The sequence below is a fragment of the Colletotrichum graminicola genome (assembly GCF_000149035.1).
Source record: "Colletotrichum graminicola M1.001 genomic scaffold supercont1.105, whole genome shotgun sequence".
Taxonomy (NCBI): Eukaryota; Fungi; Ascomycota; class Sordariomycetes; order Glomerellales; family Glomerellaceae; genus Colletotrichum; species Colletotrichum graminicola.
In genome coordinates this window covers 29,039-48,098 of record NW_007361109.1, presented here as the reverse complement: position 1 = coordinate 48,098, position 19,060 = coordinate 29,039, and the positions used below count along the sequence as shown (strand labels likewise).

The window sequence follows — 19,060 nt, the reverse complement described above, 5'->3', positions numbered from 1 at the left end:
TCCGAGTTGTCGTAGTTGTGGAAGGATCGGTGGATAAAAACAATATGTATCCGTACCCTGGTTCCTATTACTGGTTGAGATCTGTTATGGGGAACTGCCAGAGATTTTTCCACTGCAGTTCTCCACCCCCTCTTCTTGATTGGTCCGGATTATCATCAGGCAACAGCTGCCACAGCTGCCACCATCACAACAGCTGCCACACTATCGCACGTGTGCCACGGCTGCCACGGCTGCCACCATCGTTGTTGTAGGCGATTCTTGGCTGGTGCTCATATAATCGATTTCTAACATAGGCTTACATCACTAGCCGCTAACCAAAAGTGCACCGATATTCTACCCTGCTACCCGCACTCTGGCTGGTCAGACTATATATCTTGTCTTTCCCTGATCCTCCTCTAATTACCTCGTCTAATTACCCTCTTTAATTGCTCCCCTGCGTCTCCCCTACGTCTCTCCCGCCACTTGATGTGCTTAGGTGTGGTTGGTGTTACGGCTGTAACACAGAAAATGTCTTGTAGTGCAATTAGACCTGCCCTGTAACAGCTGTTAGGCCTATAGGGAGGAGACAGCAAGTGGTTTATTAATAAAAAGTGATTTGCTAGAGAGACGTAAGGGAGAACCCCCCGTAGTAGGAGATAGAGGTATAGGTTAGGTAAGGCGTAAACGTTAAAAAAGTCATTAACTGCATTATTAGTGTATATATCCCCCTCTAGACGCTTGCAGGTTAAGGAGTTTACAGGTAAAGAAAGGACAAAGGTTATTTATTTTCCCTATAATATAAGAGATTAAGTTCTATATACTAGTGATGTTAATATATCTGCTACCTCCTAGACTCTAGTCTAAGCAAATATATTGTTTCTACACCTTAGAGATTCTAATGCCTCACCTTACCCTAGTCTAGGTCTATGTACTAAATCCTTCCTTATGTCCTAGGGATATTATTAACAATAATGCTTCCTTTTCTTATGTAAAGCAGAAGAGTGCGCTGATGATTTACAGGTCTTATATGTCTCCTATCTTTGCCTGGCATGTCGACTTGCTATGTCCCATTTAATATTAAAGCGTTAGATTAATAGGTGTTAGGGTGTTATAAAACCTGTTGTATATCGCCTTTTGTTTGTATTAAGTAAGTGGATGTAAGTAAGTGTTGATACTGCGCATCCACACTCATCTCCCTGAATCACGACTTATTAGAGACGGACGAACCTTGATGGCTGACAGCTGACGGTTGACAGATTACAGGGAAGATAACAGAGACAGTGAGTGACAGATGGCGGTGACGTTATGACAGAACCTTCCGCATTAATACGCGTCCAACGATCTTGCACCAGAAGAGACAAAGGAGAAGGAGCCGCTGCGTTAGGCAGCAGGCCTGCACTTGCCAAGCATCAGCAATACAAACCAGAATCTTAGTTCGTCAGGTACCTGGTACGTGCCAATTCCTAGGACCTGCACTGATTACAAAGTATACACCTACCTCCAGCCGTTACACCATCATTGTGCAGCGCAGTCCGTTATTAAATGTGCAGCCCTAGCGCCTGCCTGCCTGCTCGGACCCAGACGATTTGTGACCATGTTTCTTCAAGCTCACCGCTGGGAGGAAAGAAACAACAACAGTGGCACCCACCCACCCCGCTCGCCTGCAGTAGGCGGTCGATCCGGAGATCGGACGAACCATCCCCATCGGATCAATCGACCATCTCCACTCATACCCTTGCCTGCCTTACAAGGTTGTCCGTCTTGACTCCATCGTCAGCCTCTCATCGTCGCTCCCCCAACCTCCATCGCCAGACATTGCTCGTCCCACCCGTCACCATCACGTCAGTCACCTTGTTTCAATGCCCAATCATTCCATCATGCTTCTATTCCTTGTTTGCTTCTAGCCGTCCCCCTCCTCCATAGACCCACCCATCCATATCGTGACCATCCGTCTCAGTCCTTCCTCATCTACTCCTATGCCCCCTGCCTCCATGCATTCGTCCATCCAAAAAACAAGCAACAGACGCAAAGAAAACGACAGGAGATTTATGCCAACACTAGTGCAGCAAGACAACCAACAACGGTGTCGTCGTCATCGTCGTCATCATCATCCCATGGCCCCACTACCACCACCACCACAACCACGTCACCCCGCCGTAGTCGTAGACAACACACACAGACAGTGGACCTCAGAGGCCTTGATCGACGCAATCCTCCGTCACAACACGGCCACCCAAGAGCTCGTCAAACTCTGCCAAATACAGCCGTGCGCTTATCGCAAGTGTCACGGCTGACGCTAATAATAGTGAGACCGGATCCTGTCTTCCTCTGCCGGCAGAAGGGGAATTTGGCCCCCTCCGGCGCCTCGTTAAGCCCTAAGCCCATTAACGCAAGCTCGTAACACAAATACGCAACCTGTCTAGCTCGGTCCGCCCGATGACTGCCAGGGCGCCCCCCTTCCGCTACAATCAATCAAAGACATTACCGTTAAGGGAAAACAGCCCGCCTTTCTCTCAGTCTAGCCCAGCCCAGCCTAGCCTAGTTTATTAAGAAATCGTTATGTAAATATCCTTATCCCAGTCTGTTAATCTAACAAGCAACAGTCTCCTCCTTAAACACCTCTACGCCTATACAATAAGAAGCTAATGCTATTTAAACAGGAACGTTCCCGCAACTAACCACAACTATATCCCCTAAACCTACAAACATACACAGATTAATCACTATAAGCTAAGTAGTAACATCCTTCTGCTTATTTCAGCTACACCTAAAAGAACATCGCCTTAAAAGATAGGGAGGGGATCGTAAGGGCGCATAGAGACTTCATCTACATAAACACATACTTTCCTTAATTAAGCAATTCAGCCAGCGTAACAGGCTGTACTACAGATACTGCGTCCCAAACAGGTGGCTAGGTATGTCTGCGCTCCCCCACCCCCCCACCTCAGTGTAAAGCGTACGTATCTTCTGTAGAGCGTAAACGCCATTTACAGGCTGTATTTACGTATGTAGGGCGTAAGCGCCATTTACAGGGTGGGGCGTAAACACCATTTACAGGGTGGGGCGTAAACACCATTTACAGGGTGGGGCGTAAACGCCGTTTACAGGCTGCATTTACGTATTACATCAGCAAAGAGTACGTACATATCTTCTGTGGGGCGTAAAGGCGAAAATGGCATTTACAGGCTGCATTTATGTCTTACATAAGCCTGACAGCCAGCTGACCGGTCGTTGCTCCCGGCGCAGTCTTGTCACTGTTGACAAGCGCGTCGCTACAGCTATTTATGAGTTTCTGCTCTGCAAAGGATCCAATGGTACTGCACCACTGGATTTCTAGGTTCTAGGCTACACAATAACCCCAGCAGAGAAACAACAACAATAGAGAACATGTCTACATGTCGTGGGCGTCAACCTAGGTACCTTCATAATGTAGACGTCTGACTGCTCTAGTGACACAGTGACGAGTGAAGATGTGCGCCAGGAGGGGTAAAGAGTACATGTCGCAGTACCCTTTAGTAGCCAGCACACAATCTTAGGCCGGGGGAGTTTTAAATAAACATGAGGTTAGAGCTACAATAGGTCTATCAATAGCAGCCTTGGTCTTGAATCAATTAATTACTTTGCGTTATTACGTCCTTGAATAATGCTGCTTTACCCTAGAAATGCGCGTTTCTCCATAAATCTCAAACAGCTAGATAATTGCCCCTACTATGTATTGCGGAATTGAGGTACAACAGATCTATTTAACGTAACGGTGTATAGTAATAGGAATACTTCTCTTGTTTTCTGGGTCCGTGAGATGTAAGCGCGCAGTGTGCACAATGGAACCCAAGAAAGCACCCTACCGACCAACCAACCATCAAACGCCTCACAGGACCCAAAGAATGAATGTGCTATGCATGCACTAAGGCAGGACCAAGGTATCAAAGTGTAGGCAGTACGACATTCAATTCCGTGTCTGCTGCTGCCCTGTTCAGTACCTCCCCGGACGAGCGCCGTCATAGAAGGTCAGGCCTGCCCTCTAACACGCTTTAGGGCCACATAACTTGCCATCTCTTTCGCGTCCATGACGTGTTGTACATTTATCATCGCGTCTCCCCTTATGGGCTCTGTCCCCGTCAACCAGTCAGGCGACAATAAACATCTGATCAATTCGTACCATCTCGCGTAACAAGCTTCCCGCCTTCTCAACACATTAAACAAGACACACTTTAAAAGATCAATCTAAACACTCTTTAAACACCGCATTGCCAAACATTCCTATGCCGCGTCCTGCTGGCCTGCCTGCCTCTTTGCCCATGGCATTATCACCTCGCCTCGCCGCCCTCACGGCAAGCCTGCTTTCTCGTTCCCACATCAACGTCCACTAAACGGCAGCCCCGGTCCCAGCCCAGAGCCTGTAAGGCAATAGGCCGGGATCAACTTCGTCCACTTTAGCAGCAGTGTCTGTCACAGCTCCTACACCTCCAAGGCCAATAGCCTAGCAAAGCAGCTTCAACAATCTCCCTCTAGAGTCAATCCCACTGATACGAGTTTCTCCTCAACAATCCAAATTAACACACCCTCAACCGCTTTAATGCTAACTTACAGGACCTTAACAACAGCTCCTACTAAGAATCCCTTCCTAGAACCAGGAGACTGTTACTAATATCCTCTGCTAGCTTAGCGCCCCTTAATACTTATACGACTTTCAACTAGTAATATCCTTATTAAGATAGATAAATAGAATTATAATATATATACAGTGCTATCTGCTTCTAATTAAGATCCTTATCCTCCCCTAAGGCTATATTAACTTTCTCTACAAGGCCCTTATAGCTAATATCTCTACTAATATCTCTACTAATAACGCTATTAGCCTAATTATTACTACGTCTACTAATATAAGCCGACTTGCTATACAGCTTATTATTACATAACTAAGATATCTTTAGTAGAACAACTAGGCTTAACCTATAGGCCTTATATAATACCGTCCCTATTAAGGGTTCTACTATTTACTAACGCTACTACTATTATTCTTTTTTTTTATAAATCGCGCGCTACAGGCAGAGACTAAAGAGAGAGAGTTATTACCTACTAACCTAAAGGCGCCTCCCTAATATTACACACTAGATACTACTTAATAAATATAGTATTAATACTATTACCTTTACCTTATAATAGCTAATAGCGCTAAACAACCGACCTTACTAGGTGGACTACTAAGTCTAATAACCCCTAACTGCATAAAACAGAAGTAATAAGGTTATAACCTCTTTACATGTCCTTTTAGTAGTCCTAGCAGACGTAATAGCTTGGTACATAAGAAAGTTTCTTAATTTAATAATCTTATAATATAGTCTGTCCTCTAAAAACATATTTACTAAGCTACTTAACATTTTAATTCTAGCCTATAGAGAGCAGAGTTCTATAGACTAGATTAAACATAGCTAACTATTTGTTTAAGGGCGTTTAGGCGTCTAGGCGTTTATATTAGTAATAACTAGGACCTATAGGTTTTTTTATCTCTTGCTTTAACAGTTAATAGCTCCTTAGCCTTATAGGCCGTTCTATAGCCTTCTTATTAGTTCTAGACCCTTGTCTAGGGATAGTAACTAACTATCTATACATATTATAGCTAGAAGGTACCTCTTTCTAGATTTTAATTATTATTATCTCTTAGCTACGCTAACGTCCTAAGCCCTAACACGCCACACTCTTTCTATAACTTAAAAGGTAAGTAAACCTTAGCTAGGTTTAGCATAATAGTCTTCCTTTTAGACGCTATAAGCAGTAGGTACATATAATCTATATACCCTTGCCTTATCTTATCCTCCTATAAGACTACAGTAACAGCATGTAGTAGCCTAGAATCTTCTCTATAATTATTATAGCAGATCTGTTCTCTTAGGATAGTAATCTCCTTATTCCTTACTTAACTCCCTATTCTATTCTCTATAAGACATAAGGCCTAGGCCTGTATAATCTTATTACAGTATAGCTAATATAAAGGGCGTCCTTAGTACGCTATTATGTCTAGCAGATAGAACGGCGGCTTAGATAGGTTAAGGTAGAGGAAATTAAAAAGCTTAGGAGGTGAGGAGGGTTAGGCGGCATAAAGACGGCAAACGACTTAGCAGACCTGTTAAAGAGGGGTAATATGTGCCCTTAGCTTGTTGGTTGCCTGGGACAGAATAACAGGCGTGTGTTTAGGTGCCTGTCCGACTTAGTTAGCTAAAGGGGAGTGCTAGCCACTGAAAACGTAGCATGCTAAGAGAAGGGCAAAGAGGGTAAGGATTAAGGTATTCCTTAGGGATAGCCTCTTACTTCTAGATAGCTTCTTAGACGGCACCTTAGGGGTATTTATAGGCCTTAGTAGTAGACCTTAGTAGGTATAAGGACAGTATTTAGGCGTATTATATTAGTATCTAAGCTTATTGTATAGGTATCTAGGCTTATTATAATAGTATCTAGATTAAATCCTATAATTTGTATACCTTAGGGGAAATATTAGAGCTTATAGTAGCGTGGTGATTTGCTAAGGAGTATTAAAGGAAAGATATTAATAAGGTTAAAAATAAAGTTAAAGGATATTCTTCTATAGGACGGATTTTAGGGGTAAAAAGCGGTTATTATAAGGAACAGATAAGGGAGAGTTTAGTAAGTAAAGCTATGTCTTTAAGGCTTTCTTTATAGAAGAGGTAAACAGCTAAGCTTAGAGTTTTACATAATAAGAAATAAGTGACTAATAGAAAAGAGGAATATAATAGAAAAGAAGACTTAAAAGGCTTCTTTTAACCTTATAAGATATCTAAACTATTAGAACAAGGGTTATAAGACAAATAGTTAGTATTAGAAATAAAGAAATAATAGTAAAAAGCGTTTAAAGAGAGGTAGATATTCCCTATTAGAAGATATATTTAAGATAGATAGGTAGGGATATAGTTTTATATCTTAACACTACCTAATTAGATAAGAAACTATAAGATAACACACTATAAGACAAGAGACTAATAATTTAAAACTACTAAAAAAACAGTTTAAAAAGAAGCCCTAAGTGCCTAATATTACACTTAAAGTTATAAAACAAAAGAAAACACATAACTACCCCTATTAGGTTCCCCTCTATTCTTATAATCCCTCTTAACCTTATACTTAACCTTATTCTTTAACAGTACTACAGGCCTTAATATCTACTTATTCTAGCTATCTTGTTATCCCAGCCAGGGGCTAACTAGCTTAGGTAAATATTCTAGTCCAAGCCTGTAATAATTAACATATAAAGAAACATTATATAGTTAGAAATAGACCCTATAATAGAACTATAGAAGCAAGTTAAATAGTAACAGACTTTATAGACTGTAAGGTCAGAACCTTCCTGTCTTAGGTAATAAATCCTATCTAGGCCTAAGTCTAATCCTCCTCTATCTCTCTAGATACTAAAGTTCTAACTAGAATAGCAACATTAGATAACACCGGCTAGCAAGAGACTAAAACAGCAACCTATAAAGTTAAAAATAGCCATAAGCTCTAGAAATAGCAGCTGCCGTAATGAGCGCGAGAGACAGAAATAACTAGAACTTGAGCTCCGCAATGAGTTGCTTAACAAAACCTAAATCGTTTAAGCTAGTAATCCTTAAGAGGAGGCTTATAATATAGACAGGCAGAGAGATCTAGGCTATATTATTCTTCTAGATAGCTAGCGGTTAGTAAAAAGAACACAGGCCACTTGGCACCAGTAGAAACGAGTACGTACTGTACGTTTTAACAATAAGACGGCTGTTATCCTAATTAGCTTAGGCTCTGTTGCCACTAACACCGCCACTAATACCTTAACGTCGGAAGCTCTTGTAGTCAACGGCCTTACGAACATTAAGTCGTTTATAGTATTAAATTCGGAGGTGCATAACCACTATAGTAGTAGCAGCACCAGTGGTGGTAGCGGCGGCAGTAGAAGTTAATCCTGATCCACTAGGGCTGCTGCTAATGCGGACGGATTGCCGATTCACGACGTGCTAAGGTTAACCGTCTTCTGGTGGTTTGTCTTACTCTTAGTATTTATAGGACTTGTATTCTGGCTTGTCTCTGGTGTCCACGCAGCTGTGTTTAATACAGGCGCTGCCGTTGTCGGCGTAGGCAGCTTAGTAGTATCTTAGGGGGCATTACTGCTTGTAAGCCTCGGCTTTGTAGGGGAGTAATCCTGCGCCAGCGCTAACCTAGGAGCCTTTCTTATTACACTAAGGGCGGCGCTAAAGATTAAGCTATTAGTAAAATACCTCCCTAAGATTATTACTGTAGTAGAATTGTCTAATTACACCTCTTAGGCACTTAGTAAGGTTATGCCTAGGTACAATGTATACGGCACGTCCCTGACGGCTAAGCTGGGATCTATAACCAAGACGCTCTATAAGAGGTAGAGAGTTACTAATAAAAAGTAGACTAAGGGCGTGCAGGGGTAGAAAGTAGTAGCTTAAGGGCTTATAACGTAGTTCTAAGATTTAAAGACAGACATCTAAGCCTTAGAATTATAGCTACTACTACTGCCTTATCTTATACTATAGTTCTATAAACCTATAAGATACACTATTTATAACTAACTCTTAGTAAGGAATAGATAAGCAGTTAAGATAATTAAGATAATAATTAGTCTCTAGGGGCAGAGAATAGCTAAGAATAACAGCAGCCTGCTAGACTAAACCTACACTAAGGCTTATAAGGTTTACTAGCACTTAAGGGGCTTAGATATTTTATATATATAGACATAATAAGGGCTTTTAGATAGAAAGGTAGAAAAAGAAGAACAGTAAGTAATAAAGTTATAGTAGCGCAGACTAGTACTAATTAAGAACTAATAATAAGGGCTATAGATAGCTTATAACGTAGCTAATAATATTACGCTAGAGACTAAGCTTGTTTAGAATAGTCTAAGAAACGACCTTAAGGAGATAAGGGTTATAAGGGAAGGCATGTTACAGACTCTACAGTCTGCTAAGGATAGTGAAATTAACAATATAGCCGTAGCAGTGTAGGCGTTAGGCTGGTTACATAAGTTTGTTATAATACTGGAGAGATAGGAGGTAGACAAGGGTAAGTTAGATAAGCTAGTAGGGCGACAATAAGGCTAGGGAAGAAGGTAGGAAAAATAAGAGTAAGGTTAATAAGAAAGATTCTATATATATATACGTATATATATAGATATAAGGATAAGTATTAAAGTTAGCTATTATATATTAGGTTAGTATTAAGGGCTAATAGTAATAAAGTAAGTAATAGCACTTTTAAAAGGCCTTTCTAGAACTACGTGTCTAGCTGTAAGAAAAGACTTAATTCTGGCAGACTAGCAATCTAATAGATACTGTCTTAATATAATGTTATTTATGCTGTTATATGCCTAGGCCTATATACTAACTATGTCTTCCCTAGATGCTAGCTTATAGGCTGTTTATGCTAGAACATGACGGTATTTAATCTAGGTGTAAAGTCTCTCCTGCTGACATGCGTACATCTCTTTAAGACCTTTGTCTAATGTGTTGTAAGGACAATAGGTGTTCCTAAATACTGCTAACATAAGAACTGTTACACGCGCTAGACTATCAGCCGGCTGGATTAGGAGTAATAAGGAGGCGAAGGCGGAGGGGGGACGGCGGTGCAAACAAATAGCAGGGGGAGGAGAAGGAGGAGGAGAAGGAGAAGGAGTCCGTTGTAGTGACCAGGGGTATAGAGATAAGGGGAAGGATCCTAGAACAGACCAAGGTAAGGCTTTAAGCATTAACTATACTTATATAGCACCACCTAAATCTTAGAGCCGGCCTACTAAGTAAGGGTTTCTAGACAGAGACTTATAACGCTTGCCTAGTAGCTCCTGGACAGTAGGGTATAGAAGCTAAGGAGGCGGACTAGAAAGCTAGGACAGTAAAGGTTGTTATTATTATTACTACTGCTGCAGCATAAGAGGGTATTATTAAACCTGCTAGTAAACAGGAGTCTAGGGTACTAGGTGTTAGTAATTAGGGTTTAGGTCTAGGTTAGGCAGTAAAGGTAGCAGCAGTAATACTAATACTAGAAGCTCTTCTAGAGTTAGGTTCTATAGCGCCTTATTAACTAGCTTAATAAGATTACTGTCCTATCTTAGTTTAGCCTACTTATTTATTTACTTAGGGTAGCTAGAGTAATAGAATTAGATATTAGTTAGGATAAATAGACTAAGTAGTAGTGCTTATAAGAAATAACTTATAATCTAATCCTATTACTATTTATAATACTAGTAAGGGTAGGATAATAGTCTTCCTTACTAGCTAGCTACCTAATATGCGCCTTAAGGGCGTTTGTTATATAAGGGTATATAATGTTAATATAAAGCTAGCCTAAGCTAGTAATACCTAGCCTCTAGTAAAGATTAAGTAGGTGTAGGTTATTAGAAAGGATTATAAGCTATTAGTAGATAATATAGGAATAAAAGATAAGGGTTTTATAGCCTAAGAAATAGATTTATATCTTTATACTAATCTAAATATTATAGAACGTCTGTTACTATTACCTTATTAGTTAGTAAAGATTTAACTTAGAAGTATAGCTAAGAACTAAGGTAGTTACTTACTATTATAGTTAGACGCTTATAAAAGTTATATATAGACATAGTAAGGGACTTAATAATATTATTAAGATAGTAAAGGTAAAGGCAGCATGTAGCCTAGGCTAAAGCCTAATTAATTACACTATAAAGGACAGAAGGGGAACTAATAGATTGTAAGGAATAGTTAGAGAGGAGAGAAAGTGGCTTGCTCTCCTGGGATATTAATGACCTACTTTATAAATAATCCTATTTTACGTGATACATCTTAGCAAACCTCTAGACCGCTTTATTTCGCTAGGCAGATAGATGGCTAACGTCATTAAACTGCGGCATACGGCATAAACATGATGCCTGGCACGGCACCTAACATAAACATGTTTATGATGCCTAGCAGGGCACCTGGCATGAACATGTTCATGGTGTATGGCACGGCACCTGGCATGAACATGTTTATGATACGTGGCACCGGTTTATGCGGGCGCGGCAGCGGCGGCGGCGACGGCGGTGAGCGCAGGTACAAAAGCAACATGCAGCTGCAGAACGAGCCCGGGCCGGATGCGTGCACCATGCGGGCTGCAGCCATGCAGACAGACTGCACTCAACTGGGTACTGGTCATGGCCGTTCCCTCAGTGCGGGGTCCCTCTCTTTGCTGACTAGAGAGACTTCCTATTGATGGCAGCGCGGTCGAATATGTCTTGGTTTAGGCGGCGCATAAGAGAGTCTATCTGTAGCATCTTGTCTCTGCATTGTTTGTATTTGGCTTTGGCCTTATCGTACTGGCTGCGTAGATCGTCCATAGATAGCAGAGAGACAGAGTTGTTGACGGGGGCGTTGGTGCCGGGCAGAGGGGGAGGAGGGAGGGAGGAGGAGGAGGTGTGTGTTTGCTAGGAAGGCTGCAGTCCTAGAATCATGTGGGATGACGATGACGACGACGACGACGACGACGACGACGGGTGGGGAGCTTGTTGTGGTATGGGATAGGTCGGGGCCGTTTCCCTGGGTGGCGGCGATGGCGAAGTCGATGGAAAGGCGACATCCTGGACGGTGTTAGGCTTGCGGGGCTGTTTGCCCTGGGCTCGAATGCCGCGGCGAGTCTTGTGTGGCAGAGTAGGATTAGGGGCCTGAGAATGGGCTTTGTAGGTGTGTATAAGCTTTTGGAGATTGGAGCAGAGCTGACGGTCGCCGTCCTCGAGAGCCATGTCGGTGAGGGAGATGCTGGCGTTGCTGGGAGCCGGGGACTGGTGGTGGTGAGGAGTGGGAGTGGGAGTGGGAGTGGAAGTGGTGAGCCCGGCGGGGTTGACAAGGGCGAGGGCGTTTGTGCGGTTAGCGGCGATGAGCTGGAACTCCTCTTGCAGAAGGACTTCGGCTGGCAGCTGACGCAGGGCAGTGATGTAGTCATAGCAAGCTGGCTTGTCTCGGGCTGCTTCATTGAGGGCCAAGGTTCTGCGGTAGTTGTCGCTGTAGTTGGTGATGTCTGTTGAGGACTAACTGGCGTAAGGTTAACGGCGGGTAAGCGCAGGGTGATCCATGGCTTTGAAGTGACTGCGTGATGATGATGATGATGATGATGATGATGATGATGATGATGATGATGGTGGTGGTTGGTGATATGGTGGATGATTTGGGGTATGGATGAGGTTTGAAGCGATGCGATGCGAGATGTGGGCGAAAGGGCACGAGGATGAGGCGGGACCGGCCTCGAATTATATCCAAGTCAGTCATTTTAGTTGTGCTTGGTGAAAAGAGAAAGGAATTGAACAGACACTGACTCTTGACTGACTAGGTTGGCTGTCTGGCTGGGCTGGCTGAGGTTGCGCAGCACACGAACATCCCCTTGTCGCCAGTTGCTTACCGGGGGTTAGTATCCGTACCGGATGCGCTCGCTGCCAGTCGCCTATTGCCGGTTGCCAGCCAGGGACAAGCCAGGGGTACGCAGCCACTAACTCTGCCACCAAACTACCTAGAGGTTCATGTACTTGTAGGTAATGCCGCAATAGGCTGTAGCCTACGGAGTACAGCGTGGGTACTTCTGACCGTTGGTGGTCTCTACTGGTGGGGCGTCAGCCACTGATCCAGAAAGCTACAAGTCCAAACCGCCAGACCGGGGGACACCTCCGGATCAGTGGCTGAGACAGACGGGACGGAATACCTAGGGATAACCCATGCATAGTTATTGCCAGCTTTCTGCACTACCTACAGGTACATTCTGCCATCCTGGGACCCCTCTGCCAGAGGTGGAGACCACCAAAGGGTAAAAAGCAACATACCTACACACAGTGGGGTGCTATACCTTGGTACAGATAGGTACCTACTGCTGCCAGGCGGAGTCAGTGGCTACGTACCCCTGCTGCAATAGGTACCCTAACCGGGCCCCACTAGATCAGCCATCGCCAACCACCAGCGTCTGTCTTAACAGGTGTCTGTCTTGTCTTGCTTAACTTTATTTATTCTTCAGCACATCCCTAAGACATTAAACACATAAGAGACTATGCATGTATTAATAAGAAAATAACCTGGCATCTGAGAGCTTTACCTAAAGAGACGTTAGGTCGCAAGAGGAGAGTCCAGCCAGGCCATCCATCACAGTCACCTATCCGTGTAAGTATATAGAATACAGGTCTAACTACTAATAAAGGGCTTTTTTTTTTTTTAGCTTTAATATATGTCCCTAACTTTTCACAAAAGACAAAAACAACAACAAAAAGCCATCCTTAAGCTTTCTTAAGTTCTAATTTCTTAATCCTTATTGAGACAGGTTTAACAGCCATCCATCTTCTGCGTTGGTCTGCTACTGCCTGAGTGGGATCTATGCTTGGGATTATCTTATCTCATCTCATCTTATCTCATCTCTCATCGCGCCTCATCTCGCCTCGTCCCGTCTCATCTCATCTCGGCTCAAATGAGCCCCACAACCACAAGGCGAGGCGTCAGCCACTGCCAAGTCGGCACTCCACTCCACATACAAACCTACTCCACTTGCCGGCACGTGCCACAGCGCCACACGGCACAACAACCTCCACCACACCACTTCGAGGCAAGAGGGCGATGGCTTTAAACAAACAAATAAACAATTCCACCACACACACACACACACACACACACACACAAACCAAAAACAAAGCCACCTTGCCACCTTGCCTCCACCACCACCATCACCAACCACCAACCACCAACCACCATCCCATCCCTTGCGACCATCACACCCTCAGCTCTGGCCAACTTGGTTGCCCATCTCCACCCGTCACCTGCACTTTCAAATTACACAGCACGGACAGCTGTCAGTTCAAGAAGCCTTGAGGCGCGGACCGGGCACCGCGTCTTGTGGCATCTGCCAACTTGACATGCTATCTGTCTGTTTTCTTTGAAATGTGCGGGTGCGGACGAGAGTGCCCGACCAACCTTGGTTCCACGACGCGAGCGGGTGATGCGCCGCCCACCGATGGTGGGAGGAACAAATACCCTGATCAGGTTCGGTTCCTCATCTCGTTCCTCAATGAGCGAGCGGGTCGATGCGATGCGAAGCTATGTGACGCGAGGCGCGAAACACGGAACCCCCGACAGGTTGGGGGGGTTGCCCGCCCTTTGCTCCATCTGTCATTTCCGCATCCCCGTCCGAGGCAAACAAACACTGGTGGTGGTGGTGGTGACAGATTCAGGGGTCCAGTTTGCCCGGCCGCGACCCCTGAGTCTGTCTGTCCTGCAGTCTTGGGCTGTATGTAGCTGCCATCAGACACACTTGGCAGAGGGCAGCATTGCATTCTCTCTCTCCACTGCCAACAGCTCCAAGATGACAAAATCAGGGGTCCAGTTTGCCCGAGTCTGTCTGTCCTGCAGTCTTGGGCTGTATGTATCTGCCATCAGACATACTTGGCAGAGGGCAGCATTACAGAATCAGGGGTCCAGTCTGCCCGGCCGCGGCCCCTGACCTGAGTTCTGTCCTTGTTCCACCTTGCAGCGTTGGAGAGCTCCGGTCTGCCCGGCTGCGGGCTCTTTGAACGCTGTTTTCATCACGACTGGCCGTCACTGGGCTGGCCGGTGTCATATTTTATGTACACATACTTGTAGAGAGTAGACAATTGGGGAGAGACTTGTGAAAAGTGATCAAATAAGATAGAAAATGAATAAAAGAAAACCACTAAATATGATAAAATCAAGCACGGTCCGTCCGTCCCACCCGTAACTTTGCACACAATATGAGGAGAAGAAAGTCGACCAGAAAGTAGGTTAACGGACGCACATATGCTCCCCTCGTGTGTTCCGTCATCTTTGTCAGCGCCGCCTTAACAAGAAACTTGGGAAAAAACAACAACGACAACGACAACGACAACGACAACAACAACAACAACAACAACAACAACACGTCTACGACGTAACATACAAACCTGGCCATCATCAAGAAGAATCTCGGCGCCGTCACCTACTACCCGGTACGGGCAACCGATCCATTCATTCCCCCAACCCTCGCCTTGCCCTATCTTGAGCTCTGCTGACGAGAAAGAAACAGGCCATGGCGAAACAGCGCAGCCGGAGCGTCGGGCGTGTCGACCGCGTCATGCGAGCCCGCCAACTCCGCCGCTTCCACCACCACCTCCAGACGGTCCAACCCGCGAGACCCGACCTTCTGGAGCGCTTCACCGACGAAGTGCTCCGCGACATTGACTTGCTCCTTGACGGCGGGGAGTGGCGGGACGTACCTGAGGGCTCAGAAGAGAGCGTCTTTGAGCAGAACTGGGACAAGTTGGCTTCATTGACGTCCCAGCTGACGCATGTCAAGAGGTGGCAGGCTGAGAAGGAGGCGGCGGCGGCGGCGGCGGCGGACGATGGCGGCGACGCCAACAAGGAACAAGATGCAGCTGGGGAGCAGCCCGAGACGACGAAGACTGCTGGTGACCGAGCGTCATCAGCAACAAGAGGAGGAGGAGGAGGGGACTGTTCAGCTCAGCATCAAGGACAACTTGTCAAGCCTTCGGCCGCGCCTCAGCCGCGTGATTTTGTCAAAGCCGCGGTAAACCACACGAGCACCCCACAAGACGACGACGACGACGACGACGACGAAAAACTCAAAGACGCTATAAGGGTCGAATACCACAAGTACCGAGACCGTTACAACCGCATCCCCGCGCTGTATATGGGGTGGCTGCACGCATGGAGGAATGCGTCGAAGAAGCACCGCGTCGTGGAGGCGACGCTCAAAAACGTCTTGGCGGCCGAGGCCAAGGCAGACTCGACCAGAAGCGCCTACTTCACCATGGCACAGGCGCAGAGTGGCAACGTGACAAAGGCGCAAGTCGACGAGGCGCACAGCGAATGGGCGACAGCGGCAGCCATCCACAGATCTGCGTACGAGGCGTGGGACAAGGCCAAGAAGCAGCTTGACAAGGCAGAGCAGGATGAAGAAGAGGCGGCTACCGCTTGGGAGAGAGATGCAGAAAGGAGAATGGCTCGTCAAACCGGGTAGCCCGTCTGACGTGAGCCTCTCTCTCTCTCTCTCTCTCTCTCTCCCTCTCTATCTCTGTCTATCCCTCTCTATTTCGTGTCACATCACGCCTCCACAAAGAATTGGATGCATAAACACGTGCGTGCCTATCTGCGGCTCGTGATCGTCTCCCTTGCCTCGAAAGACACGGATCCAGTTGTGGTCAATGCTACGACCAGACAAACACACGAGAGAGAGAGAGAGAGCGCGCACGGCAAAACAAAACAAAACAAGGAATAGAACATGACAACAAAAAATAAAATAAAATGGAAGACTTCGTTCGTCCTGCCCTCCCGTCAACCATGAATCTGTTTGTTTCCCCTTCTTCTATTGTCCCTCGTCTCCCCCTCCCGCCGCTTCTTCTGAGCCGACATCCAAGATTCATTCTGCCGCTCTTTTTGCTGTGTCTCGGAGGCTTTCTGACCTTTTTCTTTTCTTCCTACCTTCGCTTTTATCGATATAGCTCAGGATTTTGGTCATCGTCGGCATTGTCGCTTCGTCGAGAGATGGACCCTGTTGGTCAAGACCGCAACAGCACACCCGAGACTGCGGACTCGCCACACATACTCGATCAATATGAGATTGATCAAGATGGCAAGGACCAGGATGAGGCACGACAAAAGACCCTGTGCTTTACTGTCCGATTCCGTCGGCCCTGGTCGGGTGCTCCATCCCCGCATGCGTCTACCCAGTGCTTCAGCCAGCAAGGCATCAGCATCACCTTTCAAGACACATATATGCTGGAGGACATATCACCCTTGAGCATCAAATTAAGAGACAGCCACCACCTGGACTTCGGGCATGCTCTGTTTGATCCCACTGAAAATCCGGATCACGAAATCTTCGTCATAGAATCAGCCATTGACCTCTTCAGACCCCCGGATAGCTCTCCACATGTCCTCTGGTCCTGGCGCCAATGCCCAGCCCTGATCTGGTCATCGTCAAGGAGCCGTTGCCTCGTCGTCGTCGGCTTACTTGCCCTTCTTCTCCTGCTGGTCATTGTCGGCGCTGTCTTGGCCTCCCACTTGCGCATCTCATCCTACTTGTCTCGACCTCTAGAACGGTCTCCGCAATCCAACCAGCGCGTTCACGTCCAACACGCTGCCCTCACTCTGGTTGACGACATAACTCAGATCTTGCACCTCTATGTCGAGACTCCGCTACCCTTCTTCGTTGGCGTGCAAGACCTTGTCGACCGCCACTATCTCATAGATGGCAACACCCCTCGGCCTCCTACCAGAGCCACTCCATCCCCGGATAGTAACATCACGGCTAGAGTCTTTCTAGGCCATGTCTTTTACTCAATCAACCAGCTCTGTGATACTGTTCAGGACTGGATGGCCTTGTCTCGCCCAGCACCCCCAGGAAAGGAGGACTTGGCTCTTCTTTGCCTTGGGCTCCGACGTGCAGTCGCTGATCTCTCTCCTCTGTGGAGCGAGGCCTCGACAACACTGGCTCTCTCGTGGCTCTCAAGCTTTGAACTCGTCAGCTTCTATTTCCAAGAGGCCGTTAAAGCAGTACTGCTACCACTTGACATAAACGTGGACCCTGCTACAACCCCAACAACGTGTTTCTACAACTATACGTCAAACACGTTTATTCGTCAGATTTATACACACCTCTTCTCATCGTCTCCCATAGTGATGTCCATATATGAAGCTGCTGAGCAGCTAGTCGAGTTATCTGACGCTCTACTGGCTGTTATCACCAGTGGGAGTCTCCTAGTAGATATCCTAAGCAAAGGCGACGTCATTACTCGGTCGCGCCACATCCGAACAGACGCTCCTCGTGGCTGGTTCGCCGCATCACCGCCGCGTAGCAGAACGGACCAGGCCCTTTCCCTGATTGCCCCAGCGTACGACGAGGTAGCCCCGTTGCTGCGGACCGCCGTGTCAGCAACATGGGCCGTTAGTGCAACAAGGGAAAGGCTACAGGGTTTAGTTGAGGCCTTTGAAGGACTGGGCAACCGCACCAGAGCTCTTTGCAGTGCCCCAGTGCCTGTGGCGTGCGGGGATGACAACAGCGAGTGGTGGCGTGGACTACCATGGGTCAGCGAGACAGCAGGCGACGACGGCCGGTTAATAAGGACATTCTGGTATCTCCCTCGCGCCAAAGAATGGCCTTCGCTCTTGTCTTGGGGATGCGCCAAGCTGCGCCAGACGCAAATGGAATGGAAGTGGGCCGTTTTGGAGACGGAGAGGTACTGGCATGGGAAACTGTGAGACTTTTGGGTTTGGAAAAACGGTGTCCCTCATGTGGTTTAATAGAGACATAGATCTGCTGTCAGCTCGAGCATCACGTATCCAGACGACGCCACTTGCTTGGTGTTGCGTCCGCTCTGTCTTTTCTTTGCATCATTGTGCCGTTGGTCAATTCGTCATCGTACCGAGAACTATTATGATATTATTCTATGCTTGTTGGATCGTCTCCGTCGTTCATAACAAGGTAAAAGATCCTCTGACGCCTACTCTACGTCCTTTAGGGGCCTTAATGTCAAAGTCACAAAAGATTTGTACAGGCAGGCAAGCAAGCTGGGGAGGGGGCGGGGCCCGCTACGTCCGGGCATCCGGCCCCGGCCCCGGCCCCGGCCCCGGTCCTACAGACATAACGGCCCATACTGAAGGTAGAAACGATTGGGGGAAAATTTTAATGAATCCATCCAGTAGCGCTGCCATTGTTTAATATTTTCTGCTGTGAGTAAAAAATTTAAGCAGAGCCGAACACGGATTTATTGATTCGCACTGTGAGGGGTTACTCGTCTCTCTGCCGCACCCCGATCCCGGCTTTGACCCAGACGCGCAACGGTGTGCGCATACTTGGGTTGGGTTGGGCTGCAAGTCATTGCTTCACCCACATACAGCGAGCGAGTAGGAAGGTCATGAGCATATCTGGACATCATCAGGCATGCGCCATAAGATTAAGATGGGAGATATCGGGGGGCATCGCCGAAATCGGGACATCCTTGGCCACGCAAGGTTAGGGAGGGGGGACATGCCACGTCGTTCCCAACTGATATAGATATATCCCACTAGTGACCGTTGGTATATCT

At 46.5% G+C, this 19,060-nt stretch overlaps 4 protein-coding genes across 4 annotated transcripts; 3 read left to right on the top strand and 1 right to left on the bottom strand.

Moving 5' to 3' along the window:
* Window positions 1–10,878: 10,878 nt before the first annotated feature.
* GLRG_11691 (uncharacterized protein) lies at window positions 10,879–11,208 on the top strand (the record flags this gene model as incomplete). The annotated part of the gene is made up of 1 exon (XM_008102361.1): window positions 10,879–11,208. The coding sequence occupies one exon, from the start codon at window positions 10,879–10,881 to the stop codon at window positions 11,206–11,208; it is 330 nt and encodes a 109-aa protein (XP_008100552.1).
* A 211-nt stretch (window positions 11,209–11,419) lies between these two features.
* Window positions 11,420–12,748, bottom strand: GLRG_11690 (uncharacterized protein; the record flags this gene model as incomplete). The annotated part of the gene is made up of 4 exons (XM_008102360.1): window positions 11,420–11,993; window positions 12,388–12,429; window positions 12,545–12,584; window positions 12,733–12,748. 4 exons carry the CDS (start codon window positions 12,746–12,748, stop codon window positions 11,420–11,422), a joined length of 672 nt encoding a protein of 223 aa, XP_008100551.1.
* Window positions 12,749–15,042: 2,294 nt separating this feature from the next.
* On the top strand, window positions 15,043–15,993 carry GLRG_11689 (uncharacterized protein; the record flags this gene model as incomplete). The annotated part of the gene is made up of 1 exon (XM_008102359.1): window positions 15,043–15,993. One exon carries the CDS (start codon window positions 15,043–15,045, stop codon window positions 15,991–15,993), a length of 951 nt encoding a protein of 316 aa, XP_008100550.1.
* A 524-nt stretch (window positions 15,994–16,517) lies between these two features.
* GLRG_11688 (uncharacterized protein) lies at window positions 16,518–18,233 on the top strand (the record flags this gene model as incomplete). The annotated part of the gene is made up of 1 exon (XM_008102358.1): window positions 16,518–18,233. The coding sequence occupies one exon, from the start codon at window positions 16,518–16,520 to the stop codon at window positions 18,231–18,233; it is 1,716 nt and encodes a 571-aa protein (XP_008100549.1).
* Between the last annotated feature and the right edge of the window lie 827 nt (window positions 18,234–19,060).